Consider the following 25,883-nt stretch of genomic DNA (forward strand, 5'->3'; position numbering starts at 1 on the left):
TCACCTCTCTTCTCCTACCTCCCCTCTTTCCAAGATAGAAATTTGATACAAGTTAAACATGTGCAATCCTTTTAAACATATTTCCATATTTACAACTGTGTTTATAACTTCTGCTTAATTGCTAATAAAACATTTTAAATTTATGTTTTATATTGAATACAATAACATCCAAATATACTTCACACTGACCTTAATCCCCACAAAACAATTAAGAATAAGATATCAAAACAGGTAGTACAGAACATACTCCACTTTTTTACTTTATCATGTTATCAGAAAAAAGAATATTTGATTAAATTTTAATAATTTGGTACTAGCATTATCTATTGTACAAACAAAAGATGATCTTTTTGAAAAAAAAAAAAGTGTATCCATCTGCCTTCCTTATTCTTAAATTTTCTCATCAAAGGAACTATTACTTTTAGGCACTATTAGCACTTAACAAAGATTTAATAATTATATCAATAAATAGAGACAGTGAGCTGGGTTCAAATCCTGCCTCTGACACAAAAACAGCTGTATCCTCCAGTTAGTCATTTAACTTCTTAATGCCCCAGGCAAGTCTCCAGGACCTTGGGTCAAAAGAGAATTTCCACCATAAAAATCATAAGTTTAGATTAAAAGTTAAAATAAGCTAATGAAAATAAACTAATACAATAATAAGAAAGTAATAAAACCCCACCTTCTATGACCAAGAGTAACTAAGTCCCTGTTTTAGAAAACACACATATCAGAAACTAATTTTAACTTGGACTTCCTTCTATCAAAAAGACTATCAGTAAACACAAGGCTATAAAACCCCAAATAAAATGGATTTAAAGGCAAATAAAGGAGAATATAAGATACTGTTCATCATCTTGTATAGAACAATAATATTCCATTATTTTCACATAACACAACTTATTTAGCCATTTCCCAGTTGATGGGCATCCACTCATTTTCCAATTCTTTGTCACCACAAGAAGAGCTGCTACAAACATGTGGGTCCTTTTCCCTCTTTTATGATTTCTTTGTAATACAGACCACCAATGGCAGTGCTGGATCAAAGAGTATGCACAACTTGGGCATAGTTCCAAACTGCTCTCCAGAGTGATTGGATCAGTTCACAACTCAACTAACAATTCATTAGGTGGTTTCCCACATCCCCTCCAACATTTATCATTATCTTTTCCTGTCATCTTAACAAATTTGAGAGGTGTAAGGTGGTACCTTAGAGTTATTTTAATTTGTATTTCTCTAATCAATAGATTCATAACATTATTCCATAGGACTACAGATGGCATCAATTTCTTCATCTGAAAATTGTTCAAATCCTTCTAGTATTTATCAATTGGAGAATGATTTGTATTCTTATAAATTTGACTCTGTTCTCTATATATTTTAGAAATGAGGCCTATATCATAAATACTAGCTGTAAATTTTTTCCCCAGCTTTCTGCTTCCCTTCTAATGTTGGCAGTATTGGTTTTGTTTGTGGAAAAATTTTTAGTTTAATGTAATCAGAATTACCCATTTTGTACTTGATAATGTTCTCTACTTCCTGTTTGGCTATAATTTCCTCCAAAGATTTGATAGGTAAACTATCTCTGTGCTCTACTAATTTATTTATCGTATCTGTCTAAATCATATACCCATTTTAACCTTATTTTGACATAAGGTGTGAGATGGAGGTCTCCATCAAGTTTCTGATATACTATTTTCCAGTGTTCCTAGCAATCTTTGTCAAACACAGTGAGTTTGATTAACCCAAAAACTCCAGCTTCTGGGATACAAACAGTAGATTACAATAGTTACAAATTATTGTGTCTTGTGTACCTAACCAATTCCACTAAACCACCCCTCTATTTCTTAGCCAGTATCAGATGGTTTTCATGACTGCTACTTTATAACAGAGTTTTTAGGTCACCTTCCTTTGCATTTTTTCTTTTTCATTAATTTCCTTGACATTTTTTTCCTCTGATGAATTTTGTTATTTTTTCTAGCTCTATAGAATATTTTCTTGGGTACTAAATAAGTAGATTAATTTAGGTAGAATTGTCTTTTTTATTATATCAGCTCAGCCTATGCATGAGTAATTGATTTTTTTTTTTTTCCGAGTTGTTTAGATCTGACTTTGTGTTTATGTAGTTCCTGGATATGTCTTGACAAGCAGATATCAAAATATTTTGTCTACAATTATTTTAGATGGAATTTCTCTTCCTATCTCTTTCTGTTGGACTTTGTTGGTAACATATAGAAATGCTGATAATTTATGTGGGTTCACTTTATATCTTCAACTTTGCTAACATTGGTGATTATTTCAAATAGTTTTTTAGTTGATTTCCTAGTATTCTCTAAGTATACCATTGTATCATCTGCACAGAGTAAGTTTTATTTCCTCATTGCTTACTCTAATTCCTTCTACTTCTTTTTCTTATTGCTATAGCCAATATTTCTAGTACAATTCTGAATAACAGTGCTGATAATGGGTATCCTTGTTTCACCTCTGATCTTATTAGGAATGCTTCTAGCTTCTCACCATTACAAATAATGCTTCCTGATGGTTTTAGATAGATGCTACTTATTATTTTAAGAAAAACTCTATTTATTACTATGCTCTCTCTGGTGTTTTCAATATTTAATAATTAATTAAATAGTGTTTTATTTTTCTGCATCTATTGAGATTATCATATGATCTCTGTTAGTTTTGTTACTGATATGATCAATTACATCAAAAGTTTTCCTTATACTGAACAATTCCTGATATAAACTCACTTGGTCACAGTGTATTATCCTGCTGATAAGGTGTAATCTTTTTGCTAATATTGTATTTAAAATTTTAGCATCAATATTCATTTGGAAGACTGAGCTATAATTTTCTTTATCTATTCTGGCTCTTCCTATTTCCTACTGGTATCAGAATAGAAGGAATTTGGCAGGACTCCTTGTCTATTTTTCCAAAAACTTTACATAATATTGGAATTATTTCTTATTTAAATATTTGGTATAATTTCCTTGTAAATATATCAAGCTCTAACTATTTTTTTCTTAGGGAGTTCATTGATGGCCTGTTCAATTTCTTTTTCTAAAATGGGGCTATTTAAGTAATTTATTTTCTCTTCTGTTAATCTGGGCAGTTTATATTTTTATAAATATTCATCCATGTTGGCATAGAGTTAGGAAACTAATGTTGCTTTAATTTATTTTTCATTGGTGGTAAATTCACTCTTTTTATTTTTATTAGTTTTTTTTAATGTGGTATTTTTTTTTTCCTTTCCTTTTTCTAATCAAATTAACTAACGGTTTATCTGTTTTGCTGTTTTTAATCAAAAAACCAACTCTTAGTTTTACTGATTAGTTCAATAGCTTTCTTACTTTAAATGTTATTACTCTCCTCTTTGATTTTTCAGAATTTCTAATTTGGCACTGAATTGAAAGGGAGGTTATTTGTTCTCTTTTTTTAATTGCATGCCAATTTTTTTCATCTTTTTTTTCTCTATTTTATTCATGTAAGCATTTAGAGATATAAAATTTCCTCTAAGAATTACTTTGGTTGCAACTCATTAATTTTTATCATTCTCTTGGATGAAATCATTGACTTTCTTTGATTTGCTGTTTGATCCAGTCATTTTTAAGGATTAGATTATTTCATTTCCAATTGATTTTTAGTCTATTTTCCCCTGGCCCTTTGTTCAATGTAGTTTTTATTACTTTCTAATATGAATAGGAAGCATTTACTATTTCTGTCTTTCTGCGTTAAATTGTGATGGTTTTATGCCCCAATATGTGGTCAATTTTTGTGTAGGTGCCATATGCCACTGAGAAAAAGTGTATTCCTTTCTATCTCTATTCTACTTTCTGCAGAAGTCTATCAAATTTAAGTTTTTTTACATTCTATTAACCTCTTTTAATTTTTTTCTTTGTTTATTTTGTGGCTAGATTTATTTAATTGTGGGAGGGGAAGGTTGAGGTCCCCCAGTAGTATGATTTTGCTGTGTATCTCTTCCTGTTACTGGCTTAACTTCTTCAAGAATTTGGATGCTGTACCACTTGGTGCATGTAAGTTTAGTATTGTTACCACTTCATTATCAATGATACAACAAGATGTAGTTTCCTTTCTTATCTTTTAATTAAATCCATTTTTGCTTTTGCTTTATCTGAGATCAAAATTGCTACTCCTGCTGTATTTGCTTCAACTGAAGCATAATATATTCTCTTCCAGCCTTTTACCATTACTCTGTGTGTTATTTCTCTGTTTCAAATATGTTTTCTGTAACCAACATATTTTGGATTGAGGTTTTTAATCCAATTTGCTATCTACTTCCATTTTGTGGGACAATTCATCCCCATTCACATTTAGGTATGATTACCAACTGTGTACTATTTCCCTCCTCTCTATATATCTTTTTCCCTCTCTTTCCACCCTGTCCCTCCTTAGTAATGTTTTGTTTCTGACTAGCCTCTCCTTCAATTTGCCCCTTCCTTTTATCACCTCTCCTTCTTTCTCTTACTGTTCCTACCCACTTTTCTATCAGTCATCTTTTTTTTTTTCAGTTTTAATTTATTTCATTAAAAAAAAAACAGAATAAGAAAAAAAAAGAAATACAAAACAAAAGAAAACAAAAAAGAACTGTCATGTTCCCAGTATATCAGTATGATAAATTATATTCATGAGTATCCATTTTTTCTTTACTTCCTTGTAAATTGTTCTTTTGTTCTCTATACATACATACACACACACATACATCCCCCATACACATCTTTCCTATGGTTGCTGATTCTTGCTTTAATTCTGCTCCTTAACTTATTTTGCTCTTCAGGACCAGGAGATCATTATATACTTCAACAATAATACTATATATGATGATCAATTCTGATGGATGTGGCCCTCTTCAACAATGATTAAATCAGTTCCAATAGAGCAGTAATGAATAGAACCACTACACCCAGCAAAAGAACACTGGGAGGTGACTGTGAACCACAACATAGAATTCCCAAGAAGGAGGGGAAAAGTTGGAACAAAAGGTTTTGCAACTGTCAATGCTGAAAAATTACCCATGGATGTATTTTGTAAATAAAAAGCTATAATTTAAAAAAAAAGAAAAGAAAAGAGAGTATCCAGGAGAAGAGAGCGGTCAGTGGGGTCACATGCAGCAAACAGATCACAGATAATGAGGATTGGGAAAAGTAATCAGATTGGACAATTAAGAGATCATTGGACAAAGAAGAGATATGAAAGACATCTTTTATGCTGGGGAAAGGGGAAGGTATCTACTAGTCTGGAATATTGCACATAATTAAAAATTTTTAACCCTTAGGGAAAAAAAAATCTTGCTCTTACTTAATCTTTCCCCACTTATAGATCCCTGCCTTGTCTTCCTTCCCTTACTCTTTGCCTTCCTATCTGCCAATTCCTCTCCCATTATTTCTTTATAGATTTTGGAAGGTGCTATATTTATGAAGTGTTGCCTATTTAACCTATTCCCAATGTGAGTAGATTTTTAGAACTATGAGACCTCCACCTTCCTTTAAAGCCTCTGTGTTTATTCTTCCTCTGGACCCCATTTGTCCAACAATTACTTTTTTTACCTTAACTCTGCCCCAATCTTTCTTTTGAGCTACACTATGGTTGATGTCAATCTTAAATATGTGATATATATTTCCCATATATGAACACAAATAAATAAAGAATTTGTCCTTGTTGAGTTTCTTGAAATTGATCTTTGATATTGGCTTTTACATGTTGAATTTTCTATTAAGTTTGATTTGGTTGAGAGAAAAATTCTGAAAATCTGCAGTTTCACTGAATGTACATTTTTTTTCCTCATTCAAAACTGTAAATAATTTTACTGGATATGATATTTTTTGCCGCAGGTCCAGTTCTTTTGATTGTCTGTAAATATAATTGCAGGACCTGTGTGTGGTTTTTTTTTTTATTGTGGCTGCTGATAAGTCCTGTACATTCTAACTGGAACTCCAGTGTATTTGAATTGCTTTCTTCTTGTTTCTTGGAAAATTTTCTCTTTAAATTGGGGTTTTCAAAATTTGGCAATAATATTCCTATGTGTTTTCCACAAGGAATCTCATTGAGGTGGTGATCGGTGGATTTTTTTTTTTTCTTCTTCTATTTCTACTTTCCCCTCATGTTCTATCCTTCCAGAACAATTTTCTTAGATTATTTCTGGCATTATTGTGCCAAGACTCTTTTTTTTGGTCACAACTTTCAGGTCACAACTTTTCTCTTCTTGATCTGTTTTCCAGATTAGTTGTTTTTCTTATATGATGTTTCACATTCTGTTCTAATTTTTTCATTCTTTAAATGTTTTTTTTTTCTTGGTCTCTTGTAACTTCACTGACTTCCCCTTGTCCAATTCTAATTTTCAAAGAATTATTCTCATCTTTGAGACTTTGTATCTTCTTTTCTAGTTGGTTAATTTTTTTTTTCATAATCTTGTTTTTCTTGGATGGTTTTTATTTTTTTATTTTTAGTTTTTCTCAATGTCTCTCATTTGATTCTTAAATTCTCTTTTGAGTTCTATAAATTCTCTCTGGTAAGGGAGCCATATAACATCACTCTTTGGTGTAGAAGCTTTTTTTTTTTAAATTCAGTGTCCTCCTCTGAAGATGAACCCTGGTTTTCTCTCTTCTCCTAGTAAATATCTATGATTGGGTTCTTTCTTTTTATCAATTTATTTTATTATTATTTTTTAATAATTAGAGATGTAAGCTAGTATCTCTAGCTTCATTTCAACATTCCCCATCCTAAACCAATAGTCCCACCCTCCAGCAAATACCACAGTTAGCAGTATCCCTGCCCCAGTGTCTCTGCACTCACCAGATATTGGTTTCTTCTTGCCTCATGCTTTCACTGCAGCACAACTGGATCTGGCACTCCTAATCAGCTGAGATTCACTCAGTCTTCCTGGACTCAGATCCCTGACTCCTCAGCTCAAGCTATCTGGGAGATGAAAACTTCTGTGGTTCCTATTGAAGTTCCAGCCACTTCCAGGTAGTCCCACTCAATGTTTTTGGGAGCTAGTCCAAGGTGTTTGTACTTTACAAGGGTTTACAGGATTTTCTTCAGATCTTTTTGGGTTGTACCAGAAGGACCCCTGTTCTGCCCCAATTCTTCTTGTTTTTTCACAAGTCTAGTTTGTTCCATTTGGGGGGCATGAGAAAAATCTGGAGAAGTTGAAATTTATCCCATCTTCCCAGAACCCTCCCTAACAGTTATATCTTTAAAAAAATGGCAACTTGAGGCAGCTAGCCGGCACAGTGGATTAGAGCACCAGCCCTGAAGCAAGGAGAACATGAATTCAAATCTGTCCTTAGACACTTAACATTTCCTAGCTGTAAGACTCTGGACAAAAGTCACTTGACTCCAATTGCCTCAGGGGAAAAAAAGGCAACTTGTTTCCTCCATCATGACAGAACTAAGTAGAAATCATTTAAACATATAACAAATACCGAATTAGCTAACTTCTACAAGATCAAAGAACGGAAGAACATTTAAAGACTTCTTGGCTTAAAATATTAAGAAGTGAAAGTCTGATTAAAATCTATAAACATAATTGGATTTTTACTAAACACTACTATATGTTGACCATTCATTTAACCTATACTGTTTTAAAATCATCAGCAAGCTCAAGGAACAGAGGTTGCATCTTTAAAAAAACTTATAAAGTACAGATCATAGAAATACATTGCTCATTAATAGACATAATTCTGCTTTACTAATAACAATCAGTAAAGAGAGCATTTCCAAATATATTTTATCCAGATTCATTTTTTTCCCCTATACACAAAATGGTAGTTAGTCAAGTAAATAAAACTCTCTCATAAATCAAAAATTAGTTGTTTTTTTTCAAAGTGAAGATTGTAAGGTAAGCTTGCTGACTTTTCAATAAATTGGATGGTAGAACAACAAATTCTGAAGATTAAAAACACAAATAGCTTAAGACAACATGGAGAACTTTTAATATCCAGTGGGAATAAGTTAGCAAATATTATCATTTTAAAAATTAATTCAACCAAAAGGGATTTATTTTCTTTATAGACTTCTTCCTGTAGAAATTTCTTGAGATGGGAAACTTTGGGGTATGGGAAAGATGACAACTTATTAGAAATCTTCAAAGAGTCTTTAACTTAACATAACTGGCTTGTAAAGATTTCCTAGCACACACTCAAATTTCAATGAGAAAATTTCAAACCAGTTTAACATCTATATGAATGAGCTTCAGCTGATTTTCAGCATTAAAAATCCAAGGAAAAATTATCATTTGCACTAATTGAGCCTTGTAACTATTTAGCATCTCAAATGCTAACTTTTAAAAACATCTTTAAATTTTTTATTTATTTTTTAAAATTTTATGAAAAATTCTGTGCATTTCCAGTATACTTGAACAAATGAAAGGAGAATTGGAATCATAATATAATAAAACAAGAGAAAGGGAATAATGGATCCTATGTTCTATCACTATTATAAACACACTAAAGGTGAGTTAGTACCTTGATGCTGTGCCCCTTAAATTGAAAAGCTAAAAATAACTTGAAGCATTTGGATGAAAGGAATATAAAATTCTAACTATTCTGAAAGACACCAAAAGTACTTTGCAAACATTGTGGGGTGCCAACAAATATGAATCTCCTATGCCTTAGACTCATAGGCAGTATGTAACAAAGGTGCTTACAGAATAACCATTTTGATGAGAACACAGAGAACTCTCCTAAAAATCAAGATATTAAATTATATGTAACTTTACCATGTTGATGGGACTTGAACCACAATTCTGGAACCTTCTAAACTAATCTGGGGAGCATAGGCTTCTTTATTTTCAATTTGTGCTGTATCAACCACCACCTATCAAAACAAAATGAAGGTATTTATTTTCTAAGAAATGAAAGATGTAATTCTAAATAAATACTGAGAAGGAAAGGCTTAAAGATCTAAAAAATATATATATATATATATATTAGAGCTGGTCACCATTCAAATCATCCAACAGGGAAACAACAGCAGCAGAGTGAGTTGTAGATGTATGAAGTACTATTATAGTCTATTACCACTACCATATATTTTATTATAGCACAGTATTCATTCACAAAGCATTGTTCTCATTTGATTATCTCATTTGATAGTCATGAAAGCCTATGAACCCTAAAAGAAAACTCTGAGACACTGTAACTATGTTGGGAAACTTTCTTTGCTAAAGAGTAACAACAGCAGAGACAATGACTTTAGGTATTAATTCAACTAATTTTTTTCTGCCAAGCTTCTTTTAAACTGGAAAAGTTGAACAATAAAAATTCTGACTTAAGTTAACAAAATAGAGAATATATAAGATTATAGACACAACAAACACGTCTTAAAAACATCTGCTTTAAAGGAAGATACATAAATGATAAGATGATAGAGGCAATCAACTATAGTTAATGAGACATTACAGAAATAGGACCTGTTAACTGTAGCAAATAAATATCAATTGGAAAAAGATAATAAGTTGAAAGGGAATATCTGTGGAGCAAGATAAAAAATACAGGATGCTTCTTCAAGTACATATTGTAAAGGTCTTACTGATTCTAGGCACTTTATCACCTAATGTGCAATCAGATGTTTACTGGGGAATGCAGGAAGGGAAGAAACCTTTCTTCTTTTCCAAAAACAATAATTTCTTGACTTGCTTTAATGATAATTTCATAAAATTTAGAGGAACCAATAAAAAGAAATACTATTCTGGATCAGATTTTCAATAAAAGGATAAACTAATTATTATGAGTCAAGATTTTGGGAGGCTTAGGAGGAAGTGACACCTAAATCTTAGAATGTGTGATATAGGAGAAAAAAGTGAGTGACAGTCTGACATATACCTCAAATGTAGGGAGAACATATTTCAAAACATTCAGAGAAAAAAATGAAAGAACCCCCCCCTCCAAAAAAATTCTATAGAAGTCTACACACATGGGATGGGATGAAAAGCTCTAAGAATGACTGACTCCCTCCCCATATCCCTTGCTGTTAGGTAAACTTTTATTTTTATTTTTTAAATATTTATTTTCCCCTTTGACCCAGCAGCGCTACTACTGGGATTATATCCCAAAGAAATACTAAAGAGCGGAAAGAGACATATATGTGCCAAAATGTTTGTGGCAGCTCTTTTTGTTGTAGCTAGAAACTGGAAGATGAATGGATGTCCATCAGTTGGAGAATGGTTGGGTAAATTGTGGTATATGAAGGTTATGGAATATTATTGCTCTGTAAGAAATGACCAGCAGGAGGAATACAGAGAGGCCTGGAGAGACTTAAATCAACTGATGCTGAGTGAAATGAGCAGAACCAGAAGATCACTGTACACTTCAACAACAATACTGTATGAGGATGTATTCTGATGGAAGTGGAAATCTTCAACATAAAGAAGATCCAACTCACTTCCAGTTGATCAATGATGGACAGAGGTAGCTACACCCAGAGAAGAAACACTGGGAAGTGAATGTAAATTGTTAGCACTAATATCTGTCTGCCCTGGTTGCATGTACCTTCGGATTCTAATGTTTATTGTGCAACAAGAAAATGATATTCACACACATGTATTGTACCTAGACTATATTGTAACACATGTAAAATGTATGGGATTGCCTGTCATCGGGGGGAGGGAATAGAGGGAGGGGGGGTAATTTGGAAAAATGAATACAAGGGATAATATTATAAAATATATATATATAATAAAAATTTTTTTTAAAAAATAAATAAATAAATATTTATTTTCCACATACATGCAAAGATAGCTTTCAATATTCGTTTTTGTAAGATTTTGTGTTCCAAATTATTCTCCAGCCATCCCTTACCTCTCCCCTCCCCAAACCAGCAAGTAATCTGATATGTTAAAATTGTGCAATTCTCCAAGAATGACATTTTGAAGGGCACAAAGAAATAAAGTTGATAAAGAAAAAGAAGAGTTGCCTTAAAAGTACAATATGTATTAAAGGAGAAATCCCTACCCAACTTAAAAAAAAAAAAAAGTAAAGAAATTGGAAGCAGGTAAAAAAGAATGAACAGAAATGAATGGCCCAATCCTATAGTGTCAGAAATGCTAAAGTACAAAGGAGTCTCAAGTTTAGAAGGGCAAGCTAAAGATGGTAACAAGAAGATTCTATTATTTTAAAATTTATATTAAGATGGAAAAGTAAGTCAAAGAGGGGATAAAATCACAGCTCAGTGTAGACTGGTACTAATTAGCTAGAGTAAAAAGATAGCTGTGCTTTAGTTTTATTTTGCTTGTTTACATAAGTTTGAAGATTTAATTATTGAAAATTGCAACTACTATTAGTAGATGCTACAAATATAGCTTTCTTAAATCTCAACAAAGCATCTGCAAAAGTCTTTTAGAGAAACTGGAGGGACATGGACTAGCCAACACAATAATAAGAAGGTTTGGAAACTATTTGAATGACCAGGACCAAAAAGAAGTCCCTGATATTCCAGCAATAATTCAGAATGTCTTGACAGAAAGGTCCCCATGACCTGTGCTTGATCTTGAATCATTTAACATTTTTGTCAATGACTTAAATGGATAAAGTCATAGTAAGTCATCAAATTAGATGATGATACAAAGTTATGAAAGCCATAGGATAACAGTGACCTTCGGATTCAAGAAGCTTTTGGTAGGCACTTGGGAGGGATCAAATACATTATAAGAATAAAGAGTATTTTACAGGGGCTCAAAAAAATCAACTTCACAAGTTCAAGATTTGGGGATAGCACTTCATCGGACAAAAGTCTAAGAATCTTAAGACAACTGCAAGTTCAATATGCATAAACAGTGTAGTATAATACTAAGAAAGTTAAAGCAATCTTAGGCTACATTGAAAAAATTATCTACCCTTTGATCCAGCAGTGCTACTACTGGGCTTATATCCCAAAGAAATACTAAAGAAGGGAAAGGGACCTGTATGTGCCAAAATGTTCCTGGCAGCCCTTTTTGTAGTGGCTAGAAACTGGAAAATGAATGGATGCTCATCAATTGAGAGAATGGTTGGGTAAATTATGGTATATGAATGTTATGGAATATTATTGCTCTGTAAGAAATGACCAGCAGGATGAATACAAAGAGACTTGGACTTACATCAACTGATGCTGAGTGAAATGAGCAGAACCAGGAGATCATTATACACTTCAACAACAATACTGTGTGAAGATGTATTCTGATGGAAGTGGGTATCTTCAACAAAGATGATGGGGGCAATAGCCCCTTTGATATTCCTTGTTTGATCTCCAACTTCCTTTGGGACAAGATCTGGTCAAACTAGTTTGGGTTTTCAGCCCCCATTCTAATGATCTGCTCAGATAGGCCAAATACCAGCAGGAAATTTCCTTTTGGGAGAGGCGGAAGGAGATAAGAACAGAGAATTCCTGTCTTATTTACAAATATCTCCGGAACCTCTTGGATAACATCTCTGTGCAAACGTTGTTTTGATGACTCTATGTATGTAAGGAAGGTTGAAAAATGGAATCTTTGCACTTGGTTCATACCAGCCTAGTGTCCGCCTACTGGCATCCCCTTGCCAGGCAACTTGGTCTTCCTGAAGGCCAAATGCCTATCTATCCCTTTACTATCAATAAAGACTTTGTTTCCATAAAGCATTGAGTAGTGAATTCATTTGCTACTGAACCCGCCTGGTTGTTTACTTTGAGGAAGGAGAGAGATAATCAGACATAGGAGGAGAGGAACTGCTCCATCTTGGTTTAGAACCTCAGTTTACTCCTCATCAAAAGAGAAGATCTAATTCAGTTCCAATTGATCAATGATGGACAATAATGGAACACTGGGAAATGAGTGTAAACTGTTTGCATTTTTGTTTTTCTTCCCAGGTTATTTTTAACCTTCTGAATCCAATTCTTCCTGTGCAACACGAAATTCGGTTCTGCACACACACATATTGTATCTAGGATATACTATAACACATTTAACATGCATGGGACTGTCTGCCATCTAGGGGAGGGGGTGGAGGGAAGGAGGGGAAAATTTGGAACAGAAGTGAGTGCAAGGGATAATAATGTAAAAAATTACCCATGCATATGTACTGTCAAAAAAAAAAAGTTATAATTACAAAATTAATTTTAAAAAGAAAGTTTCCAAAAAATTAGAGAAAGGCTATGCATTTTTTATATATATATATATATATATATATATATGTACTAGTAGTGTAAGAAACTGTGACAACATGGAGAAGACAACAGACACAAAAGATGTGTTCAAAAATTTATAAACTTGTCACATGAAAGATTGGTTAATGTTTTGCTCCAAAGAAAAGAGCTGGAGGCAGTGGGTGCAAGTTCCAAAGTGGGAAATATAATCTTGGTGAAAGGAAAATCTTTCCAAAAGTTAGAACAGAGCAAAAGGAGAATGTGGTATGCCAAGAGGCAGTGGGTTTTACCTCACTAGAAGTCTTTTAGCCAAGGATGAAAACTAGTTAATGGGTTATGTAAAGAGGACCCTTGGTCAAATACATATTGGAGAAGATAACTCACTGAAGTACATGTAACTGTGAAATTCTATGAAAAAAAATTCTACTATGACATTTGCTTACTTAAAAAATTGTGAAAAAATTATTAGAGATGTATAACAAATGCAATTAAATCAATTTATTGATCAAAAATATTGATCAATTAATTTCTGACTTCTTTCCAACTCAGTAGAAGTAACACAATGCCAGAATTCATCATGCTTTCATTAACTGTCATAATCTAACTCATCAAATTTTCTCTGTTTGAAAAGTCTATTGTCTAAAAAAAGATATACTATTACTGCCATAACTTTAATCCAGGAAAAAATAAGAATCTAAGAAATCTGTAAGGCACTTTGAACCCTAATATTTAGAAAATTAATTAAATTTTAGGTACTATTGTCTTTCTTTAAGCCTTTTCTTATCACCTTGCTTGCCTTCTCAGTTGGAGAAGGAGGAGGTAGGTGAGAAGAAAAGAATTTCCAATTCAAAATTTAAAAAGAAAAGAATGCCAAAAGTAAATAATGATTAAAAAAAAAAAAAAAAAAAGAACAATCACTAAGCCTTCTTTCTTCACCACCTAAAGTGTTTGCTCCCTTCCCTCAAATATCATGTAACACTTTAGGGGTAACTTTCCTTTACAATGACCATATTTACCCTCTCCTCCATAATGGACTGACAGAAAGTTTAACAGCAGGATTGGTGTTAAATCAGGCGTCTTTTGTCTTTCACACCTAGCACAAATGGCCTGCAAAGAGTTAAGTCCTTACTTATTGGTTAGTTGAATTGGTTGAATAGGACTGAAGTGAATATTGGTTGAATAGGACTAAAGTGAAATCCCTGGTTTATAACTTAACACAAAACAAATGTTTTTTAACACATTTTCTGTGGCTCCAGTAGAATATTGTGCAGTGATATTCAAATTATTACAGTATTCAAAGTAGTTGGAGACACATTGGAAAAGGTTATTAATTTAACTTCACTAATTTTTTATCTGCAATGACATTAGCATACTAAACTTAGGTTTTACATAATTTGTGAAGAAAATGGTATTCTTAAAAAAGAAAGGCTAACAGATTGTTCAAATCCTTCTTTAGTATTAGCATCCAAAATTTTTAAAATCTCTAATATATCCATTTAATCAACAAATATGTAAGGGTTTATATTAAGTACTAGAATTAAAAATATTTAAGTGGTAGTTCTTGTCCTAAAGGAAATTACATACTAGCAAGCTCCAAAAATCTTTTCATAATGACTGAGGTAAAAAGGGTCAATTTTTTGGTATGTAGAAAGTACTTATTAAGTACTTATTCCATGAAATAATAATTTAGCTACCCTACCATAAACAACTTTACTATGGGCACTTGAAAACAGTAAAGAAACAATTCTGAAAGTATTCAGCTATTCAAACTTCACTCAATCAAGTCTGTACTGTAATTGATACTTCAAACCATAGTACATTATTTTTATTACAAAATTTAAAATAAAAACTATTGATGCTTTCAAATGACTCCTTCCTTGCCTACAACTTTCCTGGAAACAAATCACTTTGCATATCTTTGTCCTATTTGTCACAAGGCTTTTATGCACTGATGAAAATTTATACTAATCACTCACAATTTTTATAACTTTATCATACAAACTCACCCCCACCATCTCAAACCACTGTCCAAAGATAACCCATTTAGAATAATTTACAAAATCAGCACACAGCATCTTCAACCATCAACATAAGTATAGTTTATTCAGTGTTTTAACTTACTACCACAGTGTCTGTTGCTTAACAACTGCCTCGTCATTCACTAATTTATCATTTATAAAACCATAATATATTAAGATTTATATTTGTAGGCACAACATAAACAAATAATGTCACATGCTAAGTGTTTGGCTTAAAACTGCAAATGCAAATTTCCTAATTCAAAATTTAGATGATTTTGGAAGAGAAGGAAAGAACAAGCTTAGCAAAAATTTTAGTTTCTGAACATTTCTTACTTACAGCCTTCTTTTATCATCAAGTCTTTTATTAAATGTTTAATATTCTTTTCTGTTTTAATGAACATCAACATGGCAGTTTAACTAAACTAGCAACATCACTTATAAATGAAAAAGATCTTTTTTAAAGCAATAAAACAAAAGGTATAAAACTGCTTATCTTCTCATGATTTAGAAATCCAACCTCTTAAAATCATAAATATAAAATGTATTTAACACATTTCTCCACCCAGTTTGGCAGGTCCTAGGGAAATGGCTTCCTGTACCACGAACAACTATTGTTCATGCTGTACAGGTGTTTCCTCTTTATCCCTACCCCATTGAACAATAATCTTAAAAACATGATATGTTATCACAAAAAAACTCATATGTGAAAAATATAATATTTCAGACTGGATGCATGTTATGTTCTTTAACCAATATTAACAATTTTTTGTAGAACTCACCTTTTCCCTCAACATTAAGACGCTTTTCTTTCTCCTAATGTTCACAATTCTTATGTAAATAAACTCACAGTTGTAATTTGGATTTCATTATTCCCTCCTTATTTAATTTAAAGTGGTTTTTAGAAATCTATCTCTAATAACAAACTTATTTAGTAATTTAGTTAGAATTTATATTTTATTAATACTTTCTTAAAGAAGAGACATTGTAAAGCAGATTTTTTTTTAAAAAAGCATGACTTCTTAGGGGCATACACAGAACAGGTAACTGTTTTTATTAACAAGATAGGAAAAGTTTGCTTTCCAAGTACAAAAAAGGATAATGGAAAGGATAAGGAAAGAAGTAATTTTGAGCCCTGGATCTACACTAAATAACTTGAGGGCAAGCACTGCTTTTGTTCAGCACAGGGTTGACATAAAGTAACAGCTTAATAAATAGTTTGTTGATTAATTGATTTAACTTCTCTGAAACTCAGCTTCTTCATCTGAAAAATAGGGAATATGTCAGCAACATCTGTATAATAGATAATGAAGAAAATATTTTGTAAACCTGGTAATACTATGCAATTGTGAGTTGTTTCTTATTGTCATCATTAATAATAATAATCTGGGCAGCTAAACAGCACAGTGGCCAAGTGCCAGGTCTGTAATCAAGAATACTCATCTTGAGTTCAAATGTAACTTCAGATACTTACAAGCTATGTGACTTCAGGCAAGTCATTTAACTCTGTTTGCCTCAGTTTTCTCATCTGTAAAATGTGTTGGCAAAGGCAATAGCAAACCACTCCAGTATCTTTGTCAAAAAACCCCAAATGGGGACACAAAAAGCTGAACAAAAATGACTCAACAACAAAATAAATAACAACAATAATTGCAACGTACTTGTAATCCTTCTGCTCCATGAAGCTCTCTGGAATTGAACTTAAAATCCTTCCAAAATTTGAGAAAATTAATAAGAATTGAATTTATATATATTCATATAGTATTTGTCTGAGACGAGTGGAATCTTAGAGATATTCTAGTCCAACTCTTTCATTTTATATATGCAGTAAATGAGGTTCTGAGAAGTTAACTGACTCAAAGTCATATTTTGTGACCACATTTACTTACCAGTCCAGCCTGGCCAAATAGTAACTGTACAGCGGTCTTACAGGCACCTCGCCAAGTAGAAGGGCAAACCTGGTTCAGCACTTCAGTTACAGGAGAATCATCCCTTGCTGTAATTCCATTATGACAGCCTGCTTCTTTAATCAGTTGTAACATTGTGTGCTAAATATTGATAGGAAGAAAAAAAATCATAATATATAAAACAAAAACTATGCTATGAATGAAAATATGCAGAAAAGTATTATTGCATTTTCTTGTACAATCATTATCAGGAGCAAGTTTTATGTTTTTAATTTTTTAAGGAAGACATAAATCAATTCATCATTACTCTATTCAATTATTTATATAGATCCATTGGATATTTTTACATTGTGTAAGCCATCTAAATCACCTACTTAACAATCCTCAACTTTACTGAGATACTTTAAAATTCTTAAATTTTACTAAAAAAGGAAATTAAATTTCTTGGGAAACATGAAAGACAATCTTTTAGATGACACCTAGATTTCCCTTTCCTTTTATAAATCAGCGACATTTAAGGAGTTATAGATTAGTTAAAAAAAAAAATTGTAACCATATGACAGTTTCTTGGGTTCCTTTTTCCTACCCTCTTTCTTGCCACTCATCCCAAACCTAATAATTCATCTCTTAATAAAGCCCTTGTCTGATAGGTTGGTTCTTGAATGATAGATAGAAATTCTGTTATATAATCTCAGTTTGAAGACTTTTCAACTTAATAGAAGTTGCCAGAATTTATTTTCCACCAGAAAAGCCTACAAGAATCCAAACTTACCTGATGAGCCATTAAAGGAAGACTTAAATGGAAGTTTATAATAACAGTGTTATGTTAAATTCGTGGTTATTAAAATGTCATATATTTTCAAAAAAAATTTTACTAACACATTTTATTTTTACTTTACAAACATTTTGAGATTATCTCCATCCTGTGAGAGCTTGTTGTAATGAAATAAAACAATTATAGCCCTCCCCTAATCTATTTTTAAGTTTTTTCTAATGAACAGAAATCTATTTCTCTCCCTTCCATCTCAACTCTATTGAATAAAAAGATAAAGAAAAAGAAATTTATTGTAAGAAATATATATAATTAAGCAAAACAAATTCCTTGATCAGTTGTACACAAAATACATATTCTTATGTCTCATTCTGAATCCTAAATCCATCACTTCTCTAAATCTATCACTTCTCACAAACTATGTTTTATCACCAGTCCTCTGGAATCATGGACAATCACTACATCAATTATAAGTCTTTAAAGTTATTTGTCAAAAAGCTGTTGTCTTCTTGGTTTGGTGCATTTTATTTTAACTACTAAAAGTCTTCCCAATTATTAATTTCTATATTATTATTATGGTAATAAATTGTTCTTTTGGTTCTGACCACATTACTCTTCAAGTCTTTCCATGTCTCTTTGAAATAATCAAATTTCTATTTTCTTACAGCATAATAGAATTCCATCACATTGATACAGAAAAATTTATTGAGTCACTCCTGAATTATTGGTCATCCTGTTAATTTTCAGTTTTTTGCCACTACAAAGAGAATTGTTATAAATGTTTTTGTACACGTAGAATATTTCCTTTTTCTTTTCTTTTTTTTCTTTTTTTGCTCTTTCTGGTTATAAACCTAGTAGTAGCATAGCTAGGTAAGAGATAATACTTATATTTGTTATTTTTATATTTATTAATGACATTTATTTTAGTGTTAAGACATTAATAAGATATAAATATGCTTAGTGAAACTTGGACTTCCTTCTCATATTTTTTGTTTTTTTGAACCTCTATTCATTTCTTGAACAAAAATCCCTATCAATTATATTTAAAAACTTATGTTCAAGCTGTTTGAATATAAATTAAAATTACCGTTTTTAATTTCAGGTTGTCAGCTGCAGATTCATTAAAAGATATCCCTCTCAAAAAGTGTGATCCTATCTGGACAGGGACTGTTGGGAGCTCACACTGAATTGGCTGAGGTGGAGTTTGTCTCCGCCCTGTTTGCTGAGCTTCAGCTTCACTGCAGCAGCCCTTCAAACAGATATCAAACAGTGAGGAGATACAGTCAATACAATCGAGATCAGGTCAGATGTCACGGTCAACAATAACTTATTCATATCAAAGTTAAGAAGTTACATAAAGAAAAAATGGTTACCTGCAAACTTGCTTCAATTGCTTTTGGATTCAAGTGGAAGCCAGCTTTCATTGCATATTCACAGTGCCCTAAGCTCTCCAGAGCTATTTTATATGCCTAAAAAAAAGAGATTTTTTTTTTCACCCCATGTATCATGATTTGATAGCAGATAACAATGATACAACAAAGTTTAATAAAAGATATTAATAGATATATATGAATAGATTTGAGCTATATCCCATTACAATTTCAAATTAAAACAATTCAAATAGCCATAGAGGATATCTTCACCATTTTAAGTCCTCAAAAAAGAAAACAAACAACTAACTTGCAAAGCACTATCAATTTTCATGTTCAGTTCTTTAAGCTGGTGTTCAGGGATTGCCACACTCTGAGAACAGAAGAGCTGTTGAACTTCAATTCCAGCCAAACAACCATCACAGCCTCTCTCTCTCAGTCTAGATGTTGCCTAAAACAAAAACAAGTAGTAAGTAAAATGTGGTTTGTGTAATTACCAACAAATAACAATAAAACAAAAATTATGCAAGAAATACAGAAAGAAGTAATACTACAATATAGTAAGGAATGACTTTTATTTACTAATATGACTTCAGCTAAGCTTTTAGAATTCTGCATCAATGAAACATGACTACTGAAATGCTAGTTTTTTATGTAAATGTAGGCACTGCTTATGTAAGGAATCTTTCCTGCCCTGCTTTAGAGAGACAATATAGGATTATGCAATAAGCAAATGGGTATCAGTTGGGTACTCCTGCAAAGTAACCTAACATTCTAATCATCCTACCAGAGAAACAGGAAAGAATGTATATATAGTAAGGAAAAAAATGGCTTTCACATCTAGATCTTCATCAAAAATTAATTTCCATTTCTTTAAGAATCAGTGACAATTTAAAAATTCACTCATAATCTGGAGACCCCATAAGTATAACTAGGAATTATACACACTGATATTAGTTTATTTTTAGTAACTTGTGATCTCAACAATTTCATGGATATCAATAACCTAGTGATCTCAAACTGTTACTGTTGCTGGAAATCATAAAATAATATTTTAAAATAAAGTGCGGAGATGAAATAAACAGCTTTTTATGGTAAGATTTTTTAAAATAAATTTATTTATTTTTAAAACACACTTTATGAATCATGTTGGGAAGAGAAATATCAGAACAAAAGGGAAAAATCATAGGAGAGGGAAAAAAAAAAAAAGAAGTGAACATATAGCACGTGTTGATTTATATTCAATCTCCATTATTCTTTTTCTAGATGCAAATGGCATTTTCTGTCCAAAGTCTATTGGGATTGCTTTGAAATATAAGTAGCTTTAAAGAAAAAAAATTCTGTTAAAAGATATTGACTCTGAATTCTAAACTCAGAACAAAATATTCAAAGAAATTAATATAATAAAATAATATTGAGCATAAGTGTAATCATACAAGCAAGTTAGGGAGACCTAAAGATCCTTTGTATAGAAATGTTTACATAGAAGTCACAGAAGGTGGTCTTATGGCATGGACTTAAAGAAAGACAACAATATGGCAAAGGTTTAGTACTTTTCTTTTACAAAACATTAACTCAATAAATAAAGCCAGGAATTTCTTCTTGAACTTTAATTTCCCAGGAAGTTTACTTATTGTTCTATATGCTACAGATGCTGGTATCAGCCAGCATCCAGAGAGGATTTCCTGTTAAATGATTAACATGCCAGCAAACAAAAGTACCAAAGTAGCAGATAAAAGGTTTCTCAGCCAATTATAAAATGTTAGAGGTAGTATGCTACCAAATGATTATAGATGATTATTCTACATATATACAAAGTGTGTGCTGCAAATTCATAAGCTTAAAGCTCAAGATATGTTGCATTATGTGTGACTTTTGTCAAAAATATACTAGGAAAATAAGCAACAGCAAATCCTAGGAACATAAACTTGCCTTGGAAAAATCTCCATACAAGAAGAAAAGAATATCATAAAATCAAATAAGCTTAAGAGTTATTTAAAAGGAAACCTGTATGGATCCTAGTTTTTAAAAAGCATCCTGCAGTAGAAAATTTCTTGTGGAATTATCTCCAAAAAGAGCTCCAGTCCTTATGCACTGAATAAATGTTTTTATAACTTTACTGTAGTTAATGCAACCTCATTTATAAAAGAGGAAACTCCAGTCCAAGGTCAAACAACAATAGTCAAAATTATACACGCACACTTCTTGTGGTGTTTTTCCCTGTTTGTCCCTGAATATAGTATAGTTTGGTAGAGCTAATGTGATAAAATAAGATTGCAGAATATTAAAGCACAAAGGTCTTCTTACTGAGACAACTTTCATTTTACAAAGAGTAAACTGAAGCATTAGAGTTTCAGTTATTTGCCAAGTCATATATTAATTTACTAGCTTAACTGGAGGACTAGCACTTGGGAATCTCTTAATAAACTCAGTGCTTTCTCCTTTTCAGGCCTGTGACAGAAAATCTTCTTTCCATACCTAGGCAGTAAATGACTATGAAGTATTTATCACAGGGGGAGATTCCAACCATGGGGAACAGTCAGTGAAAATGACCTGAGGCAGATGAAGTAAGTACTTATGAAAATTATGATCCCCTTACATTCTCCCTTAAGTTTATTTAATATGAGTGTTTCATAAGGATCTTAAGAGAAAGATATTTTTTAAAAAATGAGAATCAACTGATAGTACCTCAAATTAGATGAGATTTGCTGTGGGTAACAGATTCTATGCTATTAAAAAAAAAAACTGATAGAACAAAGAAAGTTAAGGTTTAAAAAATTTCAGCATTAAGTACATCCCTCTCATTTTCCAGATGGGGAAACTAAGGCCCAAAGAAAGGAAGTAATTTAATTCAAGGTCATAAAACTATTTAATAGCCAAGCTGAGATTTGGCCATCTGACCCTCAGTTCAGTAATGATCTTTCTGCTAAGCTTTACTGAGGTTAAAGGCCATGGGAGCTCAAAATGAGGAATTATATTAGATCACAGGCTTTGACCTTATTTCTCTATATATTTTTTCTAGTTTGTCTTTCATTCACAAGTCCCAGTAAGCAATAATAGATATCAAGATGAATAATACTTGGAATTATAAATCTGGGAATTAGAATTCAGTCAATGTCTGCTGTCTCCCCCCCCCCCCCCCGCCACACTCCTTTATTTATTTATTTTTTATTATTATAGCTTTTTATTTACAAGATATATGTATGGGTAATTTTACAACACTGACAATTGCCAAGTTTTTTGTTCCAATTTTTCCCCTCCTCCCCACCCCCTCCCCCAGATGGCAGGTTGACCAATACATGTTACATATGTTAAAGTATAAATTAAATACAATATATGTATACATGTCCAAACAGCTATTTTGCTGTACAAAAAGAATCGGACTTTGAAATAGTGTATAATTAGCCTGTGAAGGAAATCAAAAATGCAGGCGGACAAAAATAAGGGTATTGGGAATTCTATGTAGTGGTTCAGTCATCTCCCAGAATTCTTTCACTGGGCATAACTGGTTCAGTTCATTGTTCAGTTCATTACTGCTCTATTGGAACTGATTTGGTTCATCTCATTGTTGAAGATGGCCACATCCATATCATATATGTATCATCATATAGTATTGTTGTTGAAGTATATAATGATCTCATTTCACTCAGCATGTAAGTCTCTCCAGGTCTTTCTGAAATCATCCTGTTGGTCATTTCTTACAGAACAATAATATTCCATAATATTCATATACTACAATTTATTCAGCCATTCTCCAATTGAGGGGCATCCACTCAGTTTCCAGTTTCTGGCCACTACAAAGAGGGCTGCCACAAACATTCTTGCACATACAGGTCCCTTTCCATTCTTTAAGATCTCTTTGGGATATAAGTCCAGTAGTAACACTGCTGGATTAAAGGGTATGTGCACAGTTTAATAACTTTTTGAACACAGTTCCAAATCATTCTCCAGAATGGCTGGATGTATTCATAATTCCACCAACAATGTATCAGTGTCCCTGTTGTCCCACATCCCCTCCAACATTCTGCATTATCTTTCCCTGTCATTCTAGCCAATCTGACAGGGGTGTAGTGGTATCTCATAGTTGTCTTAATTTGCATTTCTCCGATTAATAATGCAATGACTGCTGTCTTGATTGAAAAAAACATAACTAAAAACTTAAAAGAAATTGTATATGGTTTAACCACAAGTGAAAGGTAATATGTATCCAAAAAATCCATCCAATTACCTTGCAGTTGCAATAGATATTCTAATGAGTACTTTTAGTTCCCTATATACAAATTCATCAAGATATCCTAGATTGAAACTACTAGAGATCACAATTCAAAAACTGAAAAAATTGGGTCCAAACAAGATAAATAGTTCTTTCTTAGGGTGGCGTCATAGCATCAGAACAATTTGTACTTAGCATAATCAGGCAGTAAGAAGTAAAAAAAAAAAAAAAAAAAAAAAAAATTTCCTCTAATTGGAAGCTTTACCTCAGCAGCCCCTCTCCAAGATCTTAATGCATCTTCTAGTTCAGTTGTAGGACTTAAGCAAGCTTTCCCATTTCCACTAACATTCTTTCTTTCCTGTACTACTGTTTCAGCAAAGCAGGAATGAGCCACTGGCTGCACCTTCTGTAATGCCTGGGACAAAAACTGGAAATGAACTTGCATCACTGTCAAGAAACATCGCCCTAGTACCTATAAAAAAGGAAAAGAATATTTCAGAGATTTTTTTAGTTTTTGTTTTCTGAATAAATATAGTTCATTTTTACATATTCTCCCACAAATAGAAGACATTAGTGGAATAGATAACCAAACTGACCCATTCGCAGAAAATTATCTATTTTTGGTTTTAGAAAATGTTTTTATACTTAGAGATACTTTCACCTGAAACAAACCATTTTGGAGGATAAAAGGGGAGTGACATATTCAAGATCATATAACAAATAAATAGGATAACAAGAATTTAAACTTAAGTTCTTTGACTCCAGATCCATTACTCTTCTAAGTATAACTGTTAGTCAACAAGCATTTAAATGCCTAGTATGTGTCAGTCACTACGAGGTATAAAGAAAAGCACAAACTAGTCAGTGTTCTCAAAGAATTCACAATCTGATAGGGGAAACAATATGAAAATAACTTGTGTATGAACAAAATATATACAAGATTAACTGGAGATAATAAATGAGAAAGTTCTAAAATTTAAAAAGTCTGGGAAAAGCTTCGTGTTGGAGGTGGAACTTTAGCTGAGACTTAAAGGAAGCTTGATAAAACTTAGGAGAGCAAAAATTCCAAGTATGGGGAACAAGTGAAAATGATTGGAAGCAGATGATGAAGCATCATGTAAAAGAATTTTCTCATTTTACAGATGTAAAAACTGAGGCTCAGAGAAAAGCATTTATCACATGGCCAGTATGACAGCTGTCTTAAAATACATCAAAGTCTGTTCCTGGAAATAAGAATTAGAATTTGGGGGGCAGCTACAGGCTATACTATAGCAGCACTGCTCTGAAGTCAGCAGGACCTGAGTTTAAGTTCGGCCTCATACATTTAACATGTCTTAGATGTGTGAACCTGGGCGAGTCACTTAATTTTAACTGCCTCATCCCCTGCCCTTCCTCGCCCCCTCCCCCAAAAAAAAGAATTAGAATTTTCTACTTGGCTCCAGGGAGAAGTAGAAGAAATAAATGAAAGTTGTAAAGAGACATTTTGGAGGATGAAGAAAATAAAAATTTCCTAAAAATTAGAACTATTCAAGACCAGAATGTTCAGGAGTTGAGTGTTAAGACTGTATTAAAAGATAATGAGTTTTCCCTCAAGCATCCTCAGAGTCTACAGTACTATTTGTCAGGTTTGTTTCAAAGAGTATAGATACTTGTTGAGTTATGACTTCTTTATGATGGCTTCTGAGGCAATAAGATCACATAATCACAAATTAAGAGGCAGAAGGGGACTTAGAAGTCATCCAGTTTCATTTTACACATGGGGAAAATGAGGACTAGAGGAGTTAAGAGATTGGCTCTTATTTATCCAGGTTGTAAAAGGCAGAATCAGGACTTAAAAATCAGGTATTCTGAATTCAAATACACATTCTTTCAAATATGCCATAGATGCCAAATTAGTATTACATAAATGGCATGCAGAATCAGAGTTAGAATACCTAAATGAATCTCTCATCTTATCAATTTGGATATTCACTCCAAAGATGTACACAATGAAGTTATTCATCCACACCTGCCTTTCATATTCACTTTTTTCTCCTGTATTCCAACAGATTTGAAAATGCTAACCCACCCAACATTCTGGAAATCATTCTTTCCTCCTGATATTGTGAGGATATTGATTAAGCCTTCTGGCTATCTTAAGGTTATCCCTTATCCTGACTACATGACCAATTCTTATTATCTTTTGGCCATACATTTCACCAACTGCATTATTTATTCCTGTTCCACATTTGGTTTATTTTTGTAGTCTGTTCGAAGATACCATGAAGCACTTTTCTGCCCTCTGAATGATATTCATTTTTAAAAAGGAAGAGTATTTTGGAAGATTTCACCTCATAGAAGATGACTGAAGTGATTTTTTTTTTTGGGGGGGAGGAGGATTTTTTTGTCAGCTTGTTAGAGCAATTGACTTATATCTGCTAACTTCTGAATGAAATTATAATAGTTGCCATCGTTTCTACTATTCATTATCTACTTATAATTATT

At 32.5% G+C, this 25,883-nt stretch overlaps 1 protein-coding gene across 7 annotated transcripts in view; it reads right to left on the minus strand.

The window, feature by feature from the left end:
• GARRE1 (granule associated Rac and RHOG effector 1) overlaps window positions 1-25,883 on the minus strand; it is a 136,878-nt gene that overhangs the window by 19,110 nt on the left and 91,885 nt on the right. For all 7 annotated transcript variants that reach the window (XM_074293203.1, XM_074293204.1, XM_074293205.1 and 4 more), the window contains 6 exons: window positions 23,665-23,871; window positions 19,497-19,637; window positions 19,190-19,285; window positions 18,904-19,065; window positions 17,027-17,185; window positions 8,741-8,838 (listed from right to left, as the gene is read on the minus strand). In XM_074293203.1, the coding sequence (XP_074149304.1) occupies window positions 8,741-8,838; window positions 17,027-17,185; window positions 18,904-19,065; window positions 19,190-19,285; window positions 19,497-19,637; window positions 23,665-23,871 (863 nt within the window). The remainder of the gene's footprint in view (window positions 1-8,740; window positions 8,839-17,026; window positions 17,186-18,903; window positions 19,066-19,189; window positions 19,286-19,496; window positions 19,638-23,664; window positions 23,872-25,883) is intronic.

Source organism: Sminthopsis crassicaudata, chromosome 2 (genome assembly GCF_048593235.1).
Source record: "Sminthopsis crassicaudata isolate SCR6 chromosome 2, ASM4859323v1, whole genome shotgun sequence".
Classification (NCBI taxonomy): Eukaryota; Metazoa; Chordata; class Mammalia; order Dasyuromorphia; family Dasyuridae; genus Sminthopsis; species Sminthopsis crassicaudata.